Consider the following 26872-nt stretch of genomic DNA (forward strand, 5'->3'; position numbering starts at 1 on the left):
GATGATGGTGATCCATCACAACATGACATAACTCCACATGCATGTTTTGCTTAAAAACCTATGTTCTGCTCTCAGTAATTGTATCACTTTGACTAGATCGACCTAAGATGCTAGCCTGGTCCCAGATCTGTTTGTGTTTTTGCCTACTCCATTGTCATTGTCAAGCCAAACATAGGCCCATCATATTCCAAAAATGCCCCTCCCAAATGTAACCCTCAGCAATGGTAGCCTATATAGGCACCAACAAACTTTTCAAATGTTTTCTTTACCTTTTGAATGCAGGTGACAGAGTCATAGCAAGAAAGTCTTATTACAGGCAATATAATGCGATTGATGATCAGATGTTGTTGGATACAGCACTACAAATACATAGATAATCTAGACAATCTGACTCCAAACAATATCTTATCTTTGTTTATGCAAAGAACACAGCCTATATTAGGGATTTTTCATCAAGAAAGGGAGATAGAGCTTGCAGGCTATTGACAATGAGCACACTGATAATGCAATAAATAACTAACAAGCTAGGAACTAATCTTGCGTATATTTTGTTTCCTCTACATCTATAGTCCGTAGTTGCTAAGTAACCACTGCAGAGGCCAAAGGCTGCATCACCGGATACCAAATGGATTCTAAAAGTCTAATTGCCTTATCGTAGTCTAGATAAACCAAAACGAACATTGAAAATGATGGATGAGGGAACGGAGTTATCACTGACAATTGCGCAAATTGTCCAGCGACTGAAAGCAACCCATTTACACTCTCAAATAGAGAGACAGGCCAAAGTGAGTAGCTAGCTAGCTAGCTGCTCTGCAGAACCGAAGGCATTGACCGAAAGGCTTGTGCAACAACGGATGTTGTCCTCCCTGTCTGCTGCTGTGAGATTTTACAGCTGCCAAGGCTATACAAACAGTTGCCTTATCTAGCAATACTATTGATTTTACGACCAGTAACTAACTGCTTGACATACCAAAATATCTAGCTACCTAGAGAATATGCTTAACTATTTTCTCATTCTATTTAGGAGTGTTTGCATAGACCCGAGATACAATTAGAATCTCTAAAAGAGGACGTTCGTAATTTTCTCAAAGCATCAGGTAAGCACCTGATGCAGAACGCATATTTGTGTGGTAATAGCTAGCTAGATGTCATGGACTGGACCTACATTGAATATCATGCATGTCATGTTGCAAATGAATACCTTTTATTTTGTGTTGCAGGTTGGGAGAGAAAGCTACAGAATGCAGTATACAGAGAGTTGCATGTGTAAGTGTTTTTTTCAATAAACAAAATGTATTTTGTATAAGCATATCAAATGCATAACATGTACATGGGCACACAGATAGAGAGATTGAGAGAGAACAGGCAGAGAGAGGGGGGGTCTAATGGTGTGTTCCCTTACTGAAGTTTGTTTCTAACTGTTGTTATATAACATTTATGAGAGTGAATCACCTGAAATGTTCAGCCAATGCTCGTTTAAAACAGACTCCAGTAAAATTGATTTGGGGCTTTAGTCTTGGCCAAGAACCACACTCCAGACCAGATCCCAAAACTGGCACCAACGCTCCAACCATCATCCAATGCCAGGAGGTCTCATGCTTTTATTCTTCTGTTTTGTTTGTCTGTCTAGACCTACTGTTTGTATCAGATATGGACACACAGACGCATGTTCCTTGCATTGCTAACACTTTATTTTTAAACAGACAGCACTTTTTCAGCTTCTCTGTTTGTATGATCAAATCGTGAGTTGTTATTCAGTTTGAGCAAATGTAAGCCCGAGTCACTTTAAGTCACTTAAGAGTACCATGGTGTCTTACTGCCGTGAGATGAAAACAAAACTCATGATCCAGCTGCCTGAACTTGAGGTTGTCCAGTTTCGCACTACAACGTAAAGAGTTGAATTATGCCTTCCTCTCTTGAACATGAATCATCTGTGTATGTCCTCGTTTATGTGACTTGTTTAGATAAAGATGAGTGTTTTACAGTGCCTTGCAAAAGTATTCATCCCACATAGCGTTTTTTACTATTTTGTTGCATTACAACTTATCATTTAAATTGATTTTTATTTGGATTTCATGTAATGGACTTACACAAAATAGTCCAAATTGGTGAAGTGAAATGAAAAATATAACATGTTTCTAAAATATAAACAGTAAAGTGGTGCGCGCATACGTATTCACCCCCTTTGCTATGAAGCACCTAAATAAGATCTGGTGCATCCAATTACCTCCAGAAGTCACATAATTAGTTAAATGAAGTCCACCTGGGTGCAATCTAAGTGTCACATGATCTCAGTATATATACACACCTGTTCTGGAAGGCCCCAGGGTTTGCAACACCACTAAGCAAGTGGCACCATGAAGACCAAGGAGCTCTCCAAACAGGTCAGGGACAAAGTTGTGGAGAAGTACAGATCGGGTTTGGGTTAAAAAAAAACATATACAAAACTTTGAACATCCCACAGAGCACCATTAAATCCATTATTAAAAAATGGAAAGAATATGGCACCACAACAAACTTGCCAAGAGAGGGCCACCCACCAAAACTCACAGACCAGGCAAGGAGGGCATTAATCAGAGGCAACAAAGAGACCAAAGATCCTGAAGGAGCTGCAAAGCTCCACAGCGGATATTGGAGTATCTGTCCATAGGACTTCTTTAAGCTGTACAGTCCACAGAGCTGGGCTTTACAGAAGAGTGGCCACAAAAAAATCCATTGCTTAAAGAAGAAAAATAGGCAAACACGTTTGGTGGGGACTGGGACACTGGTCAGAATTGAAGGAATGATGGATGGTGCTAAATACAGGGAAATTCTTGAGGGAAACCTGTTTCAGTCTTCCAGAGATTTGAGACTGGGACGGAGGCTCACCTTCCAGCAGGACAATGACCCTAAGAATACTTCTAAAGAAACACTTGAGTGGTTAAGGGGAAACATTTAAATGTCTTGGAATGGCCTTGTCAAAGCCCAGACCTCAATCCAATTGAGAATCTGTGGTATGACTTAAATATCTCTGTACACCAGCAGAACCCATCCAACTTGGGAGCTGGAGCAGTTTTGCCTTGAAGATTGGGAAAAAAATCCCAGTGGATAGATGTGCTAAATTTATAGAGACATACCCCAAGAGAGGGGGGGTATGTGTAGTTATGCATACTGAAGTTTTATTGTCTTGTTTGTTTTTTGCAATAAAAACATATTTTACATTTGTGGTAGGCATGTTGTGTAAATCAAATGATACAAACCCCCCCCAAAAGCACTTTTAATTCCAGGTTGTAAGGCAACCAAATCAAAATAATGCCAAGGGGGGTGAATACTTTCGCAAGCCATTGTATAACACAAAGTCTGAAATGGGCTCAATCCTGTTTTTGTCCTCCAGACGGCCAGAGTCCTTTATTTGCCAGTTTTGGAATTGTTAGTTAGATTACTTGTTGGTTATCACTGCATTGTCGGAACTAGAAGCACAAGCATTTCGCTACACTCGCATTAACATCTGCTAACCATGTGTATGTGACAAATAAAATGTGATTTGATTTGATTTGATTTAGGTTGAATGATGGACAAATGCAGGAGGTGGATCTGGTGGAGGAACCCAGACCTTCTCCTTCAACTGGAGAGATAGCCTTTAGTTGGTCTTAGTCGATTGTTCTTTTCCCCCAGTTTGATTGCATAAATAAAAATAAAATCTTCAATATGTTGCTTATAGTAGAGGATCCTACTGCCTTTACGGGTTGTTTGTCATACATTTATTTGAAGAAACTAGTCTTATTCTCACTTTCTTCTTTCCTTTTCTCCTCTCTCTCTCTCCTCTCTCTCTCTCTCTCTCTCTCTCTCTCTCTCTCTCTCTCTCTCTCTCTCTCTCTCTCTCTTGCCCTTTCTATCTCTCCTACTCACCCTTTCTCTCTCTAGTCAGCCGCTCCCCAGCCACCCTGCAGCTCCCCCAGAGCACGCCAAGGAGCCTCTGGCGTACATGCGCAAGGCCCAGGTGGGTCTGTTGCTTCCTCTCTCCATCCATCTCTCCTTCTCTTCCTTTCTTCATCACTCCATTTCATCATCTCTTTTGTGGTTCTGTCTCTCAGATTTGTCCGGTGACTTACTGTAGAAGATATGCTTTAGTTAAGCAGATATGTTTTAGTGAAGAAGGGATTCTTACAATTCTTGGGTGGGCTGCCTAACAGTGTAAAAGTGCATACAATTGCAGGGAATTTGTCTTTAAAACTGCAAAAATGTCCTCTCAGCTGCATGGCAAAAATGTGTAGAATTGCAGGAAATGAGCTTTAATATTCCAAAGAATTCTCTCAACTCCATGGAAACATTCGTAAATTTGCAGGAAATTGGCTTTGAAATGCACAAATATTTCTAAGATGCCAAGATGGGGACCTATAAAATGTTCTCTAAAATTCTGATGGGCCCACCACGCCCCTGCCACGCCCACCAGCGAAGCTTCAGGAAAAACTCTGCTCAGAGTTGTCTTTGTAATGTCGTTAAGTTAACTGTTTGTGTGTGTGCGCACACTTATGTGTGTGTGCGTGTGTCTAAGCTTGTGTGTGTCTTCCCCTACAGGTAAACTGGGAGAAGCGTATCCTCAAAAGCCTGAACAGCATGTGCACAGAGCTGGGTGTACCCTTGGCTCGTAAGGTAAACCGTGTAAAGTAGTTTATGACAGCATGTAAAAGGGTACTCAACCTAAGATGAGGTCTTCAAGAATATTCGCAGAGGGCCCTGTGTGTCAGTATATATTTGTGTTAAGGTCTTCAGTCTATTAACAAACTACTTTATTGACTGTTCTTAATTTTCCGTTTTGTAGAGGCCAGCTGTGGAACAGAAGGAGTTGACCAACAAGTGGAACGAGATGGGGACAGACGAACCAGGTCTTTACCTTCAAACTCCATGTTGATGATACTGTTTATAAGTGTGGATTAACTGGGGTTATTTTAACATTGCAGGAGGATGTAACCCTTGCCATTGTAATTAAGGCTGTGTGTGTGTGTGTGCCATTTATACTTATATACCTCTTGCGTAGGTGCATTACCTTAAGTTAACTCTGCTTGTGCACAGTACTCCATGTAACAGAACAGTCTCCTAACAATGCTATCTGAGAATGGGGTATGGTAACATTTACAAGTGTGTGCCGGGCCTTGGCATAAACAGCAGGCCTTGTGAATCAAGAGGATAACCAGACTCCTGGGCCTTGCCTCGCTCCGATAGCGAGTGGAACTCCCCTTCCATCCTTAACATGCTCTCTTTATTGACTGACCATGCATTTGACTTAGACTGACGATGAAAACTTCTAAATGTGTGACTTTCCTGGGAATTCTCTATCCAGCGAAGACGCTATACCATTTTTTTCCATTGGAGATGACCAAAAATTAATGTCTAATTTGCCAACACATACTATGGATGGTTGCATCATCAGGTTAACTTTAATGACCATTGAATGGATATTATCCATTCAATGGTCACCAAAGTTAGCTTGATGATGCAACTATCCACCCAGCATCTGTGCTATGTTGTAATTACATTGTTATATCTATGTTATAACTACTATATTTTTATTAGCAACTTAAACTTTAATGCTCCTTTTGTCTTTGTCCTTTTGTACAGATCTAAGTCGTTTCAGGCCTGTCTATGCTCCCAAAGACTTTCTGGAGGTAAATGGACTTCATCTCAATCAATATGTTCTGATCGATGACTTAATACTCCAAGTTACTCCATTTCCCATGATTCCCAGGTGCTGATCAGCCTACGGAACCCAAACCATGACAGCAGTGAGGAGGCCAGCGCAAAGAGTCACTGGGGCCTCATCCAGGTGCCCCTCCACGACAGAGACATACCTCAGATGGTAGGGGAAATACTGTGTGTTTGTCTGTGGTGTGCGTGCGTGTCTGTCTGTGTCTGTGTGTCGTTCCACAGGTGGTAGGAAAAACACTTGACCTGACCCATCTGTGTGTGTCGAAACACTGGGTGTGTTTACACATTTATACTTTAGGTTTTCGCTCCTCCCTTGTACTTGATGGATGACATTAGTTCACTAATTAGTAAGGAACTCCCCTCCCCTGGTTGTCTATGTCTTAATTGAAAGGTAAACCCAAAAACCGGTCAGATACTTGGCCCTCCATGGAATGAGTTTGACAGCTCTTTACAAGAACAGGAACTGTTTGTCTGCGTGTGTGTAACCTACTCAAAGTAAATCCCAGATGATTTGTGTTTATTGACGATTCAACGGTGTTTACTGTATGTTTTGTCCCTTCAGAGAGAGGCCTATTCAGAGTTGAGCCTGACCACGGGGCAGCTGGGTATTGACGACCATACACACGTACCCCCAGGTAAAACTCAATTAATATGTACTGAGCTTGCGTTCTGTGTCCTGATAAAAATACTCATACTTTCCGGCCTATGAACAGAGCTTTAAAATAGAGAATAATGGATCATTTAGCGGTAATTCATCTTCCACATCAAGTTGGAAGAACTTCTAGGTCTACAGTAAAATCATTCAGAATCATCAGAGAAAAACATGTTTACCTAGCAAATACAGAAATAAATCGGGATGAATAAAGAACGTTTCAGTTGATATCTTATCAGTTTGTGTAAATGTTTCTCATGCCATTCGGCCGTCTGGCATCTCTCAGACAATATCTGTGTGTCTAAGAAGGATTTAAATATCATTGTATTCATAGCCTTTTGTTTGTAAATCCAACTGATACAGTAGTCCGTTCTGGAAACGGATCCACTTCAGGCTGACAACTGATATATTTTTGTTGTCCCTCTTTTTCATATCGCCGGGCAGATTTGTTTGAAAGCGAGCATACTCGCATCGGGAAGAAAGGTAAGATAATAGATAGATGGCTGGTTCATTTGAGATCCTATTTATTTAATAGTGTGTATCTCTCTTTTTGTATTGTAGCCAGTTGGTCCTCTCTGGAATATGTCTTCCTGACATTAAAGTGGGACATTTGGTACTGCATGCACTCATGCGCACACACACTAGGGCTGGGCGATATGGCTCAAATATATCACCAAAGCTTTCAATTTTATGTTTTGGAATAATATAAAAGTTCTAAATTGGCTTTATGAGTTGTGCATGACAGTAGGGCGGCAAAACATACTGTACATTTTAAGTGATTTCAGTGCGTCCAACCAGCCTCACAACCGCAGACCACGTATACGGCATCGTGTGGGCAAGTGGTTTGCTGATGTCAACGTTGTGAACAGAGTGCCCCATGGTGACGGTGGGGTTGTTGTATGGGCAGGCATAAACTACCGACAATGAACACTATTGCATTTTATCAATGGCCATTTTAATGCATAGATATACTGTGACGAGATCCAGAGGCCCGTTGTGAGGCCCATTTCTTTTAAGGTATCTGTGACCAACAGATGCATATCTGTATTCCCAGTCAGGTGAAATAGATTAGGGCCTAATTAATTCATTTCAATTGACTGATTTCCTCATATTATAAATTGTTGCAAGCTGCGTTTATATTTTTCTTCAGTATAGATAGAATCATGGGAAAATAATAATAATATTATTCTATAGTTAGAATGTAATCGTGGACACTTTGAATACAGTGTTGTTTGACATGACAACGAATGAAAAAGCCAGGGAGGCGTTCATAGAATTAGGAATTACAATCTCTATGGAGGCGTTATTGTGACAGGGTAGAAACCAAAGTTTTTGCCAGTGTTTCTCAGGGGAGTGGGACCCTATACTCTTTGGCAACATTAAATGTTTTCTCTAAATAAAGGTTACATATATTTCATTTTTTTATTAGCTGGCCAGCTAACTAGCAATTAGCATTTGCGGCTAACACAATTTAGTTTAGCCACATCTTGGTAAGAAAAGACAAACTTGCTGTTTGCAGACAGTAAGATACACAGACTAATATTGCAATTATCGAATGCTTTCGGCTTTATATTAAGAAGCAAAGTGGAAATCGTAATCGTTGTCATCAACATATTGTATCTGCTGCATTGTCCATGAAGATTGAAGTCAAGAGTGAACGGTTGGCAAATGATAGTGGTTGAGCAACAACAACTGCGCTTCTTGAGTGACAAGAAGGGGTGGGGAGAGAGATGACTCAAGTAGCGGAGTAAACTATAAAAACGGAGTGGTGTACCACATTTAAAAAGCCAAACGTTGTAATAGCGTTATACTGCCCACGCATCAATGCCAGTATATAGTCGCATACGGTTTACCGCCCAGCCCTAACACCCAGCCCTAACACACACACACACACACACACTCGTTATTCTATGAATTTCCATTCAAAATCTTACTTTCCCTAACCATTACCATTAACCTTCACTCAAGATTTAAATATAGTTTTCCTTGTTATACTATCCTTTGGGGACTTTGGGAGATTTCAGGTCTCCACGAGGATAGAAGAACAAGACCACACACACACCTCTCACCCCCCTCCCATAGGAAACCCCTATAGGTAGCTCCTGCCATAACTAATCCTCTCCTTCACCCTCTCAAGTGGCCTAGTCTCCCTTACACTTTTGCACTCTACCCTGTCCCTGTATGCTGAGCCTAATGTAAACATTAGCGGGGACGCCTCTTATAGGGCTGAATCAGGCCTGGCCCGGGGGACACATACAATAATACAAGGACTAATTTTGTGTACGTCTCCTTAGTGCCCTCACAATGTGTTCTACATGGGTAGGAATGTGTTTTAACACCCCGATGGCCAAGGGGACAGTGGATCAAGTGAGGATAGCACTCTAAATGCCGATTTAAAGAGGAACAAGAGGGCAGAATGTTTATGTTGGAGTGTGTTATTGGCTCTCCGACACCTGGAGTAAGTGGAGTCAAGGGCCATGTGTGTTTGGGACCTGTCGTAGTGGAAGGAGCAAGATGGAAGGTTCAGATTCAGATAGGGTCTGGTCTGATCGTTTGCAGTCTGTTTGTTTTATATGTGTGTTCAACAGAAGGGGAAAGTCGTGTTGCTATAATGACAGTGAGACATTTCGCTATGGTCCTGGTATGTTTACTGTGGTGTGAGTCTGTGGTGTGTGATATATTTATTTTCATTGTAAATTCAAGTATTTAAATGTACACAAAGGACACCTCTCTCGGTTGTGCTATAATGTAACCACTGCTATAGTATTGTTGTGTTATGAGGGTGTCCTCTGTGTGTCGTTCCAGTGGTAAATGAGCAGGACTGTGCAGCAGCCCAGCAGTACAGTAGACAGGGCTGTCCCACTGGCCTACGAGCTGACCTCTGGGCCCTCATCCTCAACTCCACCAATGAGCCTGAGGTAATGCACACACAGACACACACTACGCTGCCTGGTTAAGTGGTTACCGATCTTTTGTCGATGAATGTATCATTAGGTTAATGTTAAAGACCATGGTGTTGAACCTGCTACTCTGGGTTTTCTGCCTGTGTTTGTTATGAAACTGCCAGCCACACACAGCCGTTGCGATTCCCAAGACCCATTTTTTATTTATTCTAGGGCTTGAAGTTGCTCACCTCTTCCTGAACCTTCTCTTTCCCTCTCTGAACCCTCTCCAGTGTTAATGGTTGACATGACCTATCTCCATCATTCACACTGGAAGAGAGGAACTGTTATTATCCTAATTTATATTTACGAGTGTCTATGGGTGTTACCACCTGCGTAGCTTCAGATAAGTTTTCCAATAAAGAGAGGTTGCATGCGATTAGATTTAGCAAGCATCACAGTTGATTGAACACCACTAGCAAAACATATCATCTTTCCATAGGCATTAGACATTGTCCTCAAGGAATTCACTTATTTTACATGTAGATACATATACTTATTTTATAGACTGAATGCCTAGTTCTTAGTACAGGTTCATGCAGCTGGAGACGATCCTCGGGCTATAAATTAGTGGCGCTCGTGTTTACGCCATCCTGCCGTAACTCGTCCCAGGGCACTGTGACCGCCAACGTAATCAAACTGGTTGCGATTAAGCAAAGTTAGCTCAAACAAGAGGGCCTGCTCCCTGTGTGGCAAATGGCCGTGCCCCTCCGCATTTGTATAACCCAGGGAACGGACCCCCGCCTCGTCGCGGGCCGATTAAACAATGCCCCTGCCGTGGGAAGATTGATCCCCCTAGGAGAGTTACAGGGATCCAGCGGAGGTCTGTAGAGCATTACCTTCACCAGGTTCGACAGTAGGACAAACAGAGTTGCGTTCAGGACAGGAGAGAGGTCTGTCCACTATCCATAATCTGTGTGCCACTAGCTCTAGCGTGTATGACATGGTGGTATTGTATGACATATCAGGACACTCAGGATATTGTGTAAATGCACAGAGATTTATGTTATTGCAGTATAACCTAAACATCTTCAAAGATGACCGCCAGGTTGTATTAACCAATCACCACCATCCTTTTAAACAGAACATGTCCACTATGTCCCAGATAACCACCGTCACCCACCACCCATCAACTCTCCTATGATGTAGCCTGCATCCCACAATCCCTCATGCTAATAAGGGTAAGGGCTCTCCAGCACAGACAGGTTAATAGATGGGCTGAGGCCTTTAAGGGCCTCACCCATGAGACAGGGCTTCCCCCGGGGCGATGGACAGAGGTGGTGGGTGGCCATTCCTCACCCACTATGTATGGCATAGTCTCCTTATGTACAGCCACTTACAGCTGCCCTGTGGCACAGAAGCAGTTGTGTACACAATGCCCTCGAGGTACTGTAAGTCAAAGCATGGCAAAGCAGTTAAGTTGAAATCTCAAGGGTTGAAACGTCAATCCGAAAGTATTGTTGTGGAGATACAGTACTCGCCTTCTCATCCAAAGGACAGGGAGGAAAGTTCATGTGAATGACAAGTTTAAGTTCGATATTAATTTGAATCTTATTGTCGTTTGTGATTGAGAGCCTCAGTCAACACAAACACTGCTTGGGGCTGTTTTCAAATAAAAGGGTCTGATTCATTTAAACAATACATGGATTTGGGTATCCCTTATACGTCCTGTGTCATCTTCTAGTTCTATAAAATGTGTGACATCTTACCCTGATCACTTGTTACTGTGGTAATATTTGATACATATGATATTATAACTACCTCACAAGCGACCCATAATAAGACTAAGCAATTATCCCATTAAAGGAAATGTCCGACTCCATAAGATAAATATCAATGTGCAAGAGACTATAGTTAAACCAAGTGCAATCAAGTATTATGCATTTAGCTGCCTGAGATCAAGGAATGGTCACGCGGAGTGAATATCAAAGCAAGTATTATTTAATAACTTATTAATGGAGTCATGAAGCATTAACAAGCACTACAAGGCACTGCTCAAGGCATAGCTAATGAGAGAGATCTACTTCACTAGAGAGAGAGAGAGAGAGAGAGAGAGAGAGAGAGAGAGAGAGAGAGAGAGAGAGAGAGAGAGAGAGAGAGAGAGAGAGAGAGAGAGAGAGAGAGAGAGAGAGAGAGAGAGAGAGAGAGAGAGAGAGAGAGAGAGAGAGAGAGAGAGAGAGATAATCTAAGACTCTTTTATATCATCTGAGTTGTTTGGATTCAAAATCTGAGTTTGTGACTAATTGCATTACTGTAAAATTAACAAATCAGTTGTCAGACCTACATGATCACAACAGAACCTCTGCTTCTCAGAGGTGGGACAATGGGGGTTGGCAAGAGCAACACAGATAGTGCATACATACAGTTCATAAGAAGAGCTGTTGATTCAAGTACTGACCATCCATGATATCAAAATGATAGTTTTATCAATGTCTTGAGGCTATACAGTTTTTGTTTACAATTACATTGGTTACAAACATTGTAATAAAACCAGCTTATATTTTAGGTTCTGGTGGGTTACGACAGTTGAACTAAGCTAATGAGGCTTTTATAAGTTATATTCTTCAAGAATCAATGAGTATATGTCATTAAGTTAAAAGTCAAAACATTTGAAGTGTCTTCGGAAAGTATTTAGACCCCTTGACTTTTCCCACATTTTGTTACGTTACTGCCTTATTCTAAAATGTATTAAAGTGTATTTTTTCCTCATCCATCTACACACAATACCCCATAATGACAAAGGACAAACAGGTTTTTAGAAATGTTTTCTAATTTATCAAATACAAAAAAACTTAAACATCACATTTACATAAGTATTCAGACCCTTTACTCAGTACTTTGTTAAAGCACCTTTGGCAGTGATTACAGCATTGAGTCTTCTTGGGTCTGGCGCTACAAGCTTGGCACACCTGTATTTGGGGAGTTTCTCCCATTCTACTCTGCAGATCCACTCAAGCTCTGTCAGCTTGGATGGGGAGCGTTGCTGGGTTCAAGTCCGGGTTCTGGCTGGGTCACTCAAGGACATTCAGAGACTTGTCCCAAAGCGTTGTCTTGGCTGTGTGCTTAGGGTTGTTGTCCTGTTGAAAGGTGAACCTTCGCCCCAGTCTGAGGTCTTGAGCGCTCTGTAGCAGGTTTTCATCAAGGATCTCTCTGCGCTTTGCTCCGTTCATCTTTCCCTCGATCCTGACTAGTCTCATTTACATTTACATTTAAGTCATTTAGCAGACGCTCTTATCCAGAGCGACTTACAAATTGGTGCATTCACCTTATGACATCCAGTGGAACAGTCACTTTACAATAGTGCATCTAAATCTTAAAGGGGGGTGAGAAGGATTACTTTATCCTATCCTAGGTATTCCTTAAAGAGGTGGGGTTTCAGGTGTCTCCGGAAGGTGGTGATTGACTCCGCGTCGTGAGGGAGTTTGTTCCACCATTGGGGGGCCAGAGCAGCGAACAGTTTTGACTGGGCTGAGCGGGAACTGTACTTCCTCAGTGGTAGGGAGGCGAGCAGGCCAGAGGTGGATGAACGCAGTGCCCTTGTTTGGGTGTAGGGCCTGATCAGAGCCTGGAGGTACTGAGGTGCCGTTCCCCTCACAGCTCCGTAGGCAAGCACCATGGTCTTGTAGCGGATGCGAGCTTCAACTGGAAGCCAGTGGAGAGAGCGGAGGAGCGGGGTGACGTGAGAGAACTTGGGAAGGTTGAACACCAGACGGGCTGCGGCGTTCTGGATGAGTTGTAGGGGTTTAATGGCACAGGCAGGGAGCCCAGCCAACAGCGAGTTGCAGTAATCCAGACGGGAGATGACAAGTGCCTGGATTAGGACCTGCGCCGCTTCCTGTGTGAGGCAGGGTCGTACTCTGCGGATGTTGTAGAGCATGAACCTACAGGACCGGGCCACCGCCTTGATGTTAGTTGAGAACGACATGGTGTTGTCCAGGATCACGCCAAGGTTCTTAGCGCTCTGGGAGGAGGACACAATGGAGTTGTCAACCGTGATGGCGAGATCATGGAATGGGCAGTCCTTCCCCGGGAGGAAGAGCAGCTCCGTCTTGCCGAGGTTCAGCTTGAGGTGGTGGTCCGTCATCCACACTGATATGTCTGCCAGACATGCAGAGATGCGATTCGCCACCTGGTCATCAGAAGGGGGAAAGGAGAAGATTAATTGTGTGTCGTCTGCATAGCAATGATAGGAGAGACCATGTGAGGTTATGACAGAGCCAAGTGACTTGGTGTATAGCGAGAATAGGAGAGGGCCTAGAACAGAGCCCTGGGGGACACCAGTGGTGAGAGCGCGTGGTGAGGAGACAGATTCTCGCCACGCCACCTGGTAGGAGCGACCTGTCAGGTAGGACGCAATCCAAGCGTGGGCCGCGCCGGAGATGCCCAACTCGGAGAGGGTGGAGAGGAGGATCTGATGGTTCACAGTATCGAAGGCAGCCGATAGGTCTAGAAGGATGAGAGCAGAGGAGAGAGAGTCTCTTAGTACCTGCTCCTGAAAAACATCCCCACAGCATGATGCTGCCACCACCATGCTTCACCGAAGAGATGGTGCCAGGTTTCTTCTAGACGTGATGCTTGGCATTCAGGCCAAAGAGTTCAATATTGGTTACATCAGACCAGAGAATCTTGTTTCTCATGGTCTGAGAGTCTTTAGGTGCCAAACTGCAAGCAGGTTGTCATGTGCTTTTTACTGAGGAGTGGCCTCCGTCTGGCCAATCTACCATAATGACCTGATTGGTGAAGTGTTGCAGAGATGGTTGTCCTTCTGGAAGGTTCTCCCATCTCCACAGAGGAACTCTAGAGCACTGTCAGAGTGGTAGCGGAGCTCAACGGACAATTCCTTCGACCTCGGCTTGGTTTTTGCTCTAACATGCACTGTCAACTGTGGGACCTTTATAAAGACAAGATTGTGTGTGCTTTTCCAAATAATGTCCAATCAATTGAATTTACAACAGGTGGACTCCAAGTTATAGAAACTTCTCAAGGATGATCAATGGAAACAGAATGCACCGGAGCTCAATTTCGAGTCTCGTAGCAAAAGATCTGAATGCTTATGTAAATAAGGTATTTCTTTTTTTTTTTTTACATTTGAAAAAATGTGTAAACTGTTCACTTCGTCATTATGGGGTATTGTGTGTAGATTGCTGAGGGAAGAATATTTGTATACATTTTTAGAATAAGGCTGTAACGTAACAAAATGTGGAAAACGTCCAGGGGTCTGAATACTTTCCGAAGGCACTGTATGGAGCAATCGTAGATTGCCCCTTTAACGTTTTAACTGGAATTTTAATGTCTCAAATGGACTATATCCATTTTGGGTGTTTTGAATATGGACAAGCAGCTTGAACTTCATCTCTGTTTTTCTCCCCACCAGTCTGATTGCCAAAGTGCTTGAAGTCTGTCAGAGTTTTGGTTTATATTCCTCTTTTCCTCCCTGTCCTCTGTAACTTCGTTCTTTTATGGTAGCTTTTATCAGACCGGAGACATTCTGATGTTAACTATGTGGTGTGAAGTGTTGAAGTACTTCCCATAACATTAACCTTGCCTCTTCGTCTGACTAAATCATGGTCATGTCAATGTCAACGAGCACATAAATTTGACAAAATACATAAGGTGGTTTAAGGACAGAAGATAGTAGTAGTACTTCAATTCAAATAGATTATTGTAGTAGAAGGAGGGCGAACCGAATGAATGCTGCTGTCTTTAGTTTCTTTAGTTTAGGCCCACTTTCTGTATTGGATTGAATGGTCAATCATTTGAATAAATTATTGTCCCATATTATTTGTACGTACTGTGGAGGTTGTATCTTTTAGTTTGATGTTATTTATAAATGACTGACTGATGTTTTGTTGGACAGGATGTGATGCATTATGAGCAGCTGAAGGCTGGAGTCATACACCATGACCTGCTGGTGGATAACCTCATCTACAAGGTAGGCTTTGGCGTGCCAATGCAAGCAGGGAAACACTTAACACCACAGCACATGCAAACACGTGTGGTTGTTGAGAACCTTGGTGTTGATTTATTTTCCCGCCTGCTATGTTCTTTACAAACTAGTAGTGATGTGTCCGGTATTTATTTCTTATATCTTTGTTTTGCTGTCAATTATCCCTACTTTGTTTTCTCCAGGATGTGAAACTGACTGCGAGTAATGATGACTACTACTTTGTGTTTGAAGATTTCCTGTATCAGGTGAGTGTGACTCATTTTCCCTCATCCATTTCTCTCTCCCTCTCTCTCTCTCCCTCTCTCTCTCTCTCTCTCTCTCTCTCTCTCTCTCTCTCTCTCTCTCTCTCTCTCTCTCTCTCTCTCTCTCTCTCTCTCTCTCTCTCTCTCTCTCTCTCTCTCTCTCTCTCTCTCTCTCTCTCTCTCTCTCTCTCTTCTCTCTCTCTCAAGCATCTACTCAGCAGTCTCCTTCCGTTCTATTAGCATGTCCTTTTAACACTAGACATTAATGCATACATGTATACAGAAGACTGAGTGTTATCTATGTAGGTTGTGTTAGGTTAGAGAGTGTACACAGAGGGGAGATAATGGTAGTCAAAATAACACGGACACCAGACTGTATAGAATACCACTAGACTAAACTACTCTCACTCCTACATACACAATATTCCATTGTAACAGATATAGTTACACACACAATTATACGCTCTTTAAAAAAAAGGGTTCCACAACGGTTATTTGCAGAGGGATAGGGTTCTACCAAGAACCATTTTGATCAGAAGAACCATTTTTGGAAGACAAGGGTTCTTTGTTAGTCAAAGTGTTCTACCCAGAACCTTTAACAACCTAAGAACCATTTTTGGAAGGAAGGGTTCTTTACTGATTCTTTGGGAGGCAAGAACGGTTCTACATAGAACCATATATGATATTTCTCAGCATGCTCTATTGCAGGGAGATTTTCAGAATTGTTTGTTTTGTTTACATCAGTGTTTTTGCATGTACATTGATTGGTTGAGAAATGTTATGCTACACAAAGATAAATAGCATACATTTTTCTAAACTAATCCAATCTGTTAGTAATTGGATTTATTGCACCCGTTACTGAGATGGTTGTTCCAGTTTAGATGATTGAGGTAGTCTCAGTATTCAATCTTTTCTACCCTGGCAGTCGTTCTGAATGCAGGTTGTGGGTGATTAACAGTTCCACTTGTTGGATATTCTAACTCTGGCTGGACTCCAATAGGAATTACATATCACTTTGCAAGCAAGCATATTGTGACTTGTAGGCTTGATATGAGATTCCTAACTCCTCTGTTAGGGTATAACTAGGTCCTCAAAGAAAGGCATAATATATGTAATGTATTGTCATAAATAAATCAATTTTAAAGGCTAATAAGGCTGGTGGGTTCTATCCGTTCATAGAGGGTTCATGGAAGAACCTTTAGATGATAAAATGGTTATTGGTAGAACCCTTCATAGAGGGTTCTAGGTAGAACCATATACAGGGAGTTCTTTGAAGAACCCAACGTAGAGGGTTCTATATAGAACCCTCTGCTAAGGGTTCCACCCAGCACTAAAAAGGGTTCTCCTATGGGTACAAACTGAACTCTTTCTAAGAGTGTATATAATATAGAGGCTCCCCTATCATGGTTTTGAATACCCCTTTCAACCAAAATACTTAGAGCAAGTGCTCATTCATATGTCCACCAATACTTGCATCAGACAACACTATAGTGACAGATGAATGTCTCCAGTCTGGCTTTGCCGGTTCATTTGTTTACTTGCGTGTTTAAGTAAAAGATAGTAACTATTTTGCTGAATGCTGGGAGCAGTTTAGTGAATGGTGGTGGCACGACAGGTTATCATCTCTATGGTGGCTTACCCGCTCGGCACTGACAAATCATCAATATGGACTGTTCCTGAACTCGCTATGCAGTCGTAGAATTCTCAATATATACGGTTCAGGTTTAGGTTGAGAGAGACTAATCTATAATCGCAAATTTAAAAAAGAGAGAGTGTATCAGAGACTGGGCTCAGTTCCATTGTAAAGAGATTATCTGGTAATTCTGAATACTTTTTAGCCACTAGTTCTGAATATTGTGCTCACAAGCCAAAAGGGGTCCCCAAAAATTGCCTAGTACGTTACATATTGTATGTGCAGACACAGTCGCTAGTGAAAGTCAACACACCCCTTTCACATTCAGTCATTCTGAAAACAGCCATTCTGAAAATACTTTTTCTCTCATGGCTAACTACCATGAAGTTTGAAAAGACAGGCTGATTGGGCGGGGAAATTATATTCATGAGCTCGCCTTGACTGACAGCTCTTTGAAACATCTTTGTCAAGAAACTTGGATGCAGTGTTGCAGTAAAATCCTCTCAAGCAAAGTTGGTGGTACACAAGGAAACACAAACAACATTGAAATTGCATGAATGATATACAATATATAGGTTACCAGTTAAAAGTTTGGACACACCAACTCATTCAAGGGTTTTTCTTTATTTTGACATTTTTCTACATTGTAGAATAATATCGAAGACATCAGAACTATGAAATAGCACATATGGAATCATGTAGTAACTAAAAAAGTGTTAAACAAATCAAAATATATTTTAAATTTGATATTCTTCAAAGGAGCCACCCTTTTACCTTGATGATTCCAGATTCCAGCTTCACCTGGAATACTTTTCCAACAGTCTTGAAGGAGTTCCCACATATGCTGAGCACTTGTTGGCTGCTTTTCTTTCACTCTGCTGTCCAACTCAACCCAAACCATCTCAAGTTGGTTGAGGTCGGGTGATTTGTGGAGGCCAGGTCATCTGAAGCAGCACTCCATCACTCTCCTTCTTGGTCAAATAGCCCTTACACAGCTTGAAGGTGTGTTGAGTCATTGTCCTGTTGAAAAACAAATGATAGTGGGACTAAGTGCAAACCATATGGGATGACGTATCGCTGCAAAATGCTGTGGTAGCCATGCTGGTTAAGTGTGCCTTGAATTCAAAATAAATCAGCACCACATCCATGCTTCACGGTGGTAACCACACATGTGGAGATCATCCATTCACCAACTCTGCATCTTACAAGGACACGGCAGTTGGAACCAAAAATCTCACATTTTGATTCATCAGACCAAAGGACCAATTTCCAACGGTCTAATGTCCATTGCTTGTGTTTCCTGGCCCAAGCAAGCACCCATTACTGAGGTGGTTGTTCCAGTTTAGATGGTTTAGGTAGTCTTGTTTGTCAAGTTCTTCACCATAGCAGTCATTCTGAATGTAGGTTTTGGGTGATAAAACATGACAATTGTTGGATTTCCTCCCTCTAGCTCTGATTGGAATCACTAATCACTTCACAAACCAGTTTATTGTGAATTGCAGGTCTGATGTGGTCCACCAGAGAAGATTTTCAGACCACAATGTGGAGGATAACTAAAGTCCTTATTAAATGTATAATATAAGGTCTTAAAGGGTTTACTTTGAATTCAAACATATGCACTTGGCAGTCACTTGGTGAAGGCTTCAAAACCAGGAGTTATTGCATGCAATACACATGTCTATCACTAACAAACACAGTCATGGGTGGGTATCTCTCGCATTCACTTGAAAGGCATGGTGGGAAATATGCAAATAAGGCTTTACAACCTACAATGTTAAAACCCCTAAAATAATGTTACACTACATGTGTTATTCCTAACACAAAAAGGATAACAGCATCAACTCTAATAAAGTGTTAATTTAAGTCGGAATTTGCCACACACATGGTGTTAGGGACCAACACTCTAGGGGTGTTAGTTTGTGAACACTTTGAAAAGTGTTAGTTTAATACTATTTCAGTGGGTCACATATCATTTCCAAGAAAGTGTTACATTTAACATTACTGATATAAAATTTACTTAAGATTTGTGTAATTGCCCCGTGGAAAAATAATTCAGTTTTCAGAAGACTGAGGCGGGTTTTCCTTTAACATTTTACCTGGGCTATTTCTTTTGATCCTAACAAACTCCCTCAGTCCCTGCCGATGACAAGCATAACCATAACATGATGCTGCCACCACTTCCAGAAAAAGTTGTTTTCAAACTAGGGATTTCGTGGCTAATTGAGGTAAACCAGTAATTTTGCTTATAGATTATGCATGTACGAACTACACATTGACACATCCAGCCCAAAGCGAGAGGTTTAAAAAATACTTGGTAGTCACCAAAGTTCTGGAGCATGTCTTTAAGTCCAATCCGTTCAAGAGTTAAAATGCACTCCTATGGGGAAAATCCCATGCCCGATTCACCCCACTGGGCAAAAACGGGTCAAATCAGCATTGTTTGCACGTCATTTCAACCAAACAAATCAATGTGATGACGTTGCACCAACGTGGAAAACTGATTGGATTTGCACAACGTAATCAGCGTAAAGGCATTGTTTTTTCACCCAACTTTTACCCTAAATCCAATCACATGGTGATATATTTAGTTGATTTCACCTTGAATGCACATTAGTTGAAAACTATGTAAATCAAAACTAGACATTGAACTGACGTCTGTGGAATTGACCCCAGCTCTGCACTTCAATACACAGTCCACATCTGCTGTGACGCAATGACCTTAACCAATGAAATCAGTTGATTAAAACATAATTCAGTTGATTGAGCGGCCATATAATTTCCTGAAGATAATGCCACACAAGTGGGGCAGAGTCATTGAAATGTATTCCCAATCAGAAGAGAAGATGAGATTACCATCACATTTTTGGGGCCTTTGTCTGACACCACCTGGTATATTTTTATTTCACCATTATTTAACCAGGTAGGCAAGTTGAGAACAAGTTCTCATTTACAATTGCGACTTGGCCAAGATAAAGCAAAACAGTTCGACACATGCAACAACACAGTTACACATGGAGTAAAACAAACATACAGTCAATAAGACAGTAGGAAAATAAATATATATACAATGTGAGCAAATGAGGTGAGATAAGGGAGGTAAAGGCACAAAAAAAGGCCATGGTGGCGAAGTAAATACAATATAGCAAGTAAAACACTGGAATGGTAGATTTGCAGAGATAGAAAGTAGAGATAGAAATAATGGGGTGCAAAGGAGCTAAATAAATAAATACAGTAGGGGGAGAGGTAGTTGTTTGGGCTAAATTATAGATGGGCTATGTACAGGTGCAGTAATCTTTGTGCTGCTCTGACAGCTGGTGCTTAAAGCTAGTGAGGTCCTGGATGTCAGGAAACTTGGCCCCAGTGATGTACTGGGCCGTATGCACAACCCTCTGTAGCGCCTTACGGTCAGATGTCGAGCAGTTGCCATACAAACCGGTGATGCAACTGGTCATGATGCTCTCGATGGTGAAGTTGTAGAACCTTTTGAGGATCTGGGGACCCATGCCAAATCTATTCAGTCTCCGATGGGGGAAAAGGTGTTGCCCTCTTCATAACTGTCTTGGTGTGGTTGGACCATGATAGTTCATTGGTGATGTGGACACCAAGGAACTTGAAACTCTAGTCCACGATCAGCTCCTTTATCTTGCTCACATTGATGGAGAGGTTGTTGTCCTGGCATCTCTGACCTCGCTATAGGCCGTCTCATCATTGTCGGTGATCAGGCCTACCACTGTTGTCTCCTATAGCAAACTCAATGATGGTGTTGGAGTCGTGCTTGGTCATGCAGTTGTGGGTGAACAGGGAGTACAGGAGAGGACTAAGCACTCACCCCTGAGGGGCTCCTGTGTTGAGGATCAGCGTGGCAGATGTTGTTGCCTACCCTTACCACCTGGGGACGGCCCTCAGGAAGTCTAGGATCCAGTTGCAGAGGGAGGTGTTTAGTCCCTGGGTCCTTAGTTTAGTGATGAGCTTTGGGGGTACTATGCTGTTGAACGCTGAGCTGCATTCTCACATAAGTGTTCCTTTTGTCCAGGTGGGTAAGGGCAGTGTGAAGCACCTCATGCACAGATTAATTTGCCCCTGTGTGTGTGTGTGTGTGTGTGTGTGTGTGTGTGTGTGTGTGTGTGTGTGTGTGTGTGTGTGTGTGTGTGTGTGTGTGTGTGTGTGTGTGTGTGTGTGTGTGTGTGTGTGTGTGTGTGTGTGTGTGTGTGTGTGTGCATGCATTTGTGTGTGTCTGTTGTCATAGGTCCTGCTATGTTTCTCTCGAGACACTGCGGTCTTGGAGCACTTCAGCTACAACAGTGCCACTCCTCCCAAATCCTACATTCAAGGTGAGCCATTCTACCCTTATCTAATCTAATTTACAATCACCACAAGTTTTATTTAAGGGAAATCTCATATAAGGTGTTGATGTCATGGTTGGTTACCTGCAGGCAAGGTGGGAGTTGAGGAGTTTGCTGTGGTGTATCCTCCAAATGGTGAGAATAGTCCTTAACCCCAAATTCACTTACTAACACACATATAAGTAGCCCTTTATGCTTGTGCGCAATCATTGATGGACTATTCTCAATTTCTCTTCCGTATAGGTGTCATCCCATTCCATGGTTTTTCAATGTATGGTAAGTACGGTTTCTACCTTCTCAACCGGCCGTAATTGGGAGTCCCATAGGGCGGCGCAATTGGCCTAGTGTTGTCCGGATTAGGTTTTGGCTGTGGTAGGCCATCATTGCAAGTAAGAATTTGTTCTTAACTGACTTGCCTCGTTAAATATATATTTTTTAAATAAAATATTGAATTCTGAGGTGTTACTGTGTGTCTGTGTCCTCCAGTGGCCCCTCTGTGCTTCCTGTACAACGAGCCCTCCAAGCTGTACAGTGTGTTTAGGGAGATGTACGTACGCTACTTCTTCAGGCTGCACTCTGTCTCTTCCTCCACCTCTGTAAGTTTAACACAGAGAGAGAATACGGAGATAGAGGAAAGAGTGTGTTTTCTGTCTGTTCTCTGCTCATATTTGTGTTTCTATATATAGCTATGTATTTTCATGTGTGTTTGTGTTCATAAAAGTATGTTGCATTGATATGGGGTGTGTGTGTGTGTTCAATATGTGTGTATACTGTATGTGTGTGTATTCACATTATGTATGTTATTCCATAGGGTATAGTGTCTCTGTGCCTACAGTTTGAGAGGCTGCTACAGACCCATCTCCCCCAGCTATTCTACCATCTACGGGAGATAGGCGCTCAGCCGTGCGTACACACACACACACACACACACACACACACACACACACACACACACACACACACACACACACACACACACACACACACACACACACACACACACACACACACACACACACACACACACACACACACACACACACACACACACACACACACACACAGTCCTGTACAGCTAACTTGTGTGTGTGTGGGGGGGGGGCAATTGAGTCCCATTCAAGTCCTATTTTCCCTTAAACCCTAAGCCTAAACCTAACCCTAACCCATGCTCTTACCCTTACCCAAAAACCTAACCCTAGATACTAACACTAACCCTTAATGTAATTCTCACACTAATTCTAACCTTAACACTAAACCCCCTAGAAATAGACTTCTGGTCCCCACAAGAATAGTTAAACACGTCTATACACACACACCATATATGTTCCTATCGTTGTGGGGACCTAAAATTGATTTCCATTCAAAATCCTATTTTCCCTAACTCCTAATTCTAACCCTAATTCTAACCATAACCTTAAACCTAACCGCTAAGCTTAAAATATTCTTTATCCTCCTGGGTATGTGGGAAATGTCCCCACGAGGGAGAATTTTCCTTGTTTTATCCTTGGGGGAATTTTTGGAAATTTACAATACCCGAAAGGATAGTAATACAAGCACACACACACGTTTGTTTTACTATCCTTGTGGGGACCAAACTATTGATTCCCATTCAAAATCCTGTTTTCCTTTTCATTTTTCTCTCACCATTAGTTCAGGCATATACCACCATCTAGTGGAAAAATATTGCAAATACATTACTTTTGAAATTGATATGGCGTTGAATATGTATGAATAGAATATATATGATTATCTTTCATGCAGGTATAAAAAGGGAAATGTTGTACATTTGGGCTCCAATGATGATACATGAAAGAATGATGTGACACTATTCAACTGTTGAACATACCCTCAGCTTGCGTATTGCCTTTAAGTGGATGGTGAGAGCGTTTTCTGGGTACCTTTCTACTGACCAGCTCCTCCTTCTGTGGGACCGAATCCTGGGTTACGACTCACTGGAGATTGTAGCAGGTATAGCAGCACTCACGTGAAACTGCTCCTCAATGTAAAATAAATAAATAATTAACAAGACAATCAACTTTGTGACCGTGCATTCTAGTATTAACTAGTTCACTAGTATTTAGAGGTGTGTTACGGCTGCGTTGATGCTAAATTGTATAGTGGGTATTGACCCCATTTTCCCTTCTCTCTCCCCCTAGTCCTAGCAGCGGCCGTCTTTGCCTTCCGGGCTGAGAACCTGATGGAGGTGACATCACTGACCTCAGCTGAAGTGAGTGTGCCTTTTACCGAGGCCACAGGCAGGTCGTCTTTCTCCCACGCACACACACTGGCTTCCACTCTGGCCCTTGGTTACTGAAATAGCACCGTACTCTCATTTCAAGCCCTCTGCCCCTCCTACCCCCCCCCCCCCCCCACTTCCCCTGAAACGCTCACACCCGAAATGTGCAAGGGTCATTATTGTGGTGTACACAGGGTGTCTGTGTGTGTTGTTAAATGTCAAACAATCTGGAAAAGTACAGATTACACGAAAACATACAAAGGACACCTAGGTACAGCATTGCACCATGAACTTTGGCATTGTATGCCATCCATTTTCCCCTCTTAATGCAATTATTCCAAATGCCTTTGACATGAGTCCCAGCCTCGTGTCCATGTACCCACTTAAGAAAGCCTTTATACTGTCTCCTCCAGAGCATTTGACTGACAGCCATAGTAAACCTCCCCTAGCCGTTTCTGCCCCCCCCCCCCCTCCTAGAGAGTTAATCCAGTGTGACGCACGGGCGTCAGGTTGACCTGATGCTAAGATGCTGGGCCACAGTATTTGCTTGCTCATTCACCACCTGGTCCACTGGAGAAGGTATCATAACATGGCTCCTTATTTTTAGAGCCTGTGCCGAGGGCCTGAAATATTAGACCCTTTCTGTAAACATGATAGGGCCCCTAAATGTAATCCCAAAAGGCCAGGCTGGGGGAATGGCATATACCCTATATGAAGCCTACAAGGGGAATCTGCAGCTCAATAGTGTTTCAAATAAATTGTCACTAAAAAGAGTTTCTGTAAAAACGTCATCATGTGGAACTTTATTACATCCACTAGTTGGTTGGTGTGAGTCTGCTTTTGGTAATGAACATGTATTCTCTTTGACGACCTTCCTTACTGCAGGCCGTCCTCGCCGACCTTTCAACTCTGAAGGTCATGCCCCTCATTCAGATCTTCCTGTTCGCCACTGTCATCTGAGGACCTGCGTGTTTTGTGTGTGTGACACGTGTGTGCACGCGCACCGGAGGAGACGTGAGCAATTGCCTGTGCTGTCAAGCTGTTCCCATGCCAACGCCAGTGATCGTCTGTCAGAGTCAGAGATGCCAACCACACCTTATATGGAATATGAAAAGGCAAAAAAAAGACCCCTGAAACCTTGTATATCCATCCCACCATATTTCTTTCACTGTGTCAAAGCTGCATGTCCCTCTGCATGCACGCTACAGAAATAGTTATCACCATGTATCATATTATTAGATATATTATACAGTATGTAAGTATAGCCCTCAGATAAGCTAAGCAAATCTTACCTCCTTAAGCTATGCCCTCTAAGTAAGATGATATATATGCCAATGCTTGGGACCAGCTTGATGAGTCTATTGGAAGCTGGATTGCATGGAACAGTATTGTATTGGGTTGTAATTGACAGTGTGAGAGAGGGAACCCACTGGGCAAAAACTGGTTGAATCAATGTTGTTTCCATGTCATTTTAACAAAAACAATTCAATGTGATGACATTGAATCAAAGTGGTAAACTGATTGGATTAGCAAAAAGTCATCAACCTAAGGGAGTCTTATTTTTTTCACCCATTTTGTAACCTAAATCGAATGACATTTTTGTTGATTTCACGTTATTTGACAACTCAACAAAATGTTAATCAAAACTAGGCATTGAGCTTACGTCTGTGCCCAGTGGGAAGTAGTTGTAGCTGTCTACAGTGTGACCATTGATGTGTTAAGGAAACGCTGATAAGTGTTCAGTGGGGTTTTAACATTTTATATTTTCATGAAGCGCTCCTTGCAATAATAATCCTGTATTAGAAGCTAATCAGAAGCTGCTCTGTGTCGGGTTCCTCAAGAAAATGATCTCAGTTAATTCATTATCTAAGTCATAATTAATATGGCTTAAACTAATATTCTAATGTTCATTTTTAATATGCAAGATATTATCATAAGATATGACTTGTGTATAAGATATGCCATTACAACACTGTTTTTGTCTCAGTATTGTTTTTATTGTTATTGTTTTGAATTGTGAAAATGATCATTGAAGAGAACCTTTTGTTTGAATTGTTCTTTTATGTAATTAGTGTACATTTTTTATGGATTTCATTCATTATTGCGTTCACATGCTATATTTGTATTTGTCTCGCCCTATTATTTGATCCCTGACCCAATTTTGTTCCATTTTGTGCCCATTGTCAAATGTATGTGCCCAGATTACATATTTTTTATTTACACTTTCATTTCAGGATTTTCTTACATTTTACCCTACCTAATGTGGTCAATGTCTCTGAGATCAGGGGACATTAATCAATCACAGCATCATAGCATAGTTTTGTTTTTCAATGCTCATTAAATTAAAATAAAGTAATGAAACCTACATCCACTAGTTTGTATTTTCAATTTTGACTTCACCTCTGTAGTATTGTATTCAGACTCATTAAGACTCATTATTCCTTAGACCTTCACTAAGAGGTAACATATGGCCCCTAGATCTCTGTTTGACAGCCTACATCCATTCTGCAACAGCAGTAGAAATGTGGTCATGCATTCTGCATCGTCCAACATAATTAAATGACACTTCTTTTTGGATAGGGTAAATATTTGGATGTGGCGTACTGTACTTTGGCAGCTCATCAGAGCAATGAGCCTGAGGAGTCAGTAGGCAGAATCAATAATTGACAGGTAGCAACTAAACATTATCTGCCCCCCCCAGCCCACCCTAGCATCTGCTCTGCCTTTGCTTTGGCTGCCTTCCCCCTATCCATTCTGTGTGCTCATATCAAATTATGCTGTTCCTCGTTTTGCTGCCCTCCTTCTTTCCCTCTCATGCTAGTCCCCGCGGCTTAGTCATGCCTGGTACAACTGCCACCTGTTTACCCAGACTCCCAGAGCCTTTCCTGCTCATTGCTCCCCCCCGGGGGGAGCAGTGACTTCTTATCAGCCACCTTTTGTTCTCCCTGGCCTGAACTAGCCACCACTGTTGGCTCCCTTGATGTTGAAACGATTTTCTACAGGAGCAATGTGCCGTCATCAGCCCATGACTGCCATCCCATCCGTCATCACTCTTGCGCTGGCCGTTGTTGAAAGATTTCATGTAGATGGCACTATCAGGTTGCCCCGTCTCACTGGGTGGCACTCTTAGGTATTAATATAACATTTGTAAACGTGGTCCAGCTGATAGTAATGATACAGTTACTGGAATAG

General features: G+C 42.2%; 1 protein-coding gene across 4 annotated transcripts; it reads left to right on the forward strand.

Annotated features, from left to right (window-relative positions):
- Positions 1-581: 581 nt before the first annotated feature.
- Positions 582-26045, forward strand: tbc1d19 (TBC1 domain family, member 19). 4 transcript variants are annotated; one of them, XM_046319459.1, is made up of 21 exons: positions 582-785; positions 1025-1097; positions 1221-1266; positions 3904-3979; positions 4558-4632; positions 4802-4865; positions 5599-5645; positions 5726-5836; positions 6248-6320; positions 6782-6820; positions 9143-9255; positions 15137-15211; positions 15409-15471; positions 21348-21432; positions 21535-21579; positions 21688-21720; positions 21931-22040; positions 22256-22347; positions 23297-23412; positions 23601-23671; positions 24566-26045. In XM_046319459.1, the coding sequence occupies exons 1-21, from the start codon at positions 687-689 to the stop codon at positions 24638-24640; spliced, it is 1581 nt and encodes a 526-aa protein (XP_046175415.1). In that variant the 5' UTR covers positions 582-686; the 3' UTR covers positions 24641-26045. The 4 variants fall into 4 exon arrangements, with proteins under 4 accessions (XP_046175415.1, XP_046175416.1, XP_046175418.1 ...); XM_046319460.1 differs by having other exon boundaries at positions 758-878; XM_046319462.1 differs by lacking the exon at positions 582-785 and adding an exon at positions 3543-3622 and having other exon boundaries at positions 1032-1097.
- Positions 26046-26872: the final 827 nt, after the last annotated feature.

The sequence above is a fragment of the Oncorhynchus gorbuscha genome, linkage group LG21, assembly GCF_021184085.1.
Source record: "Oncorhynchus gorbuscha isolate QuinsamMale2020 ecotype Even-year linkage group LG21, OgorEven_v1.0, whole genome shotgun sequence".
Taxonomy (NCBI): Eukaryota; Metazoa; Chordata; class Actinopteri; order Salmoniformes; family Salmonidae; genus Oncorhynchus; species Oncorhynchus gorbuscha.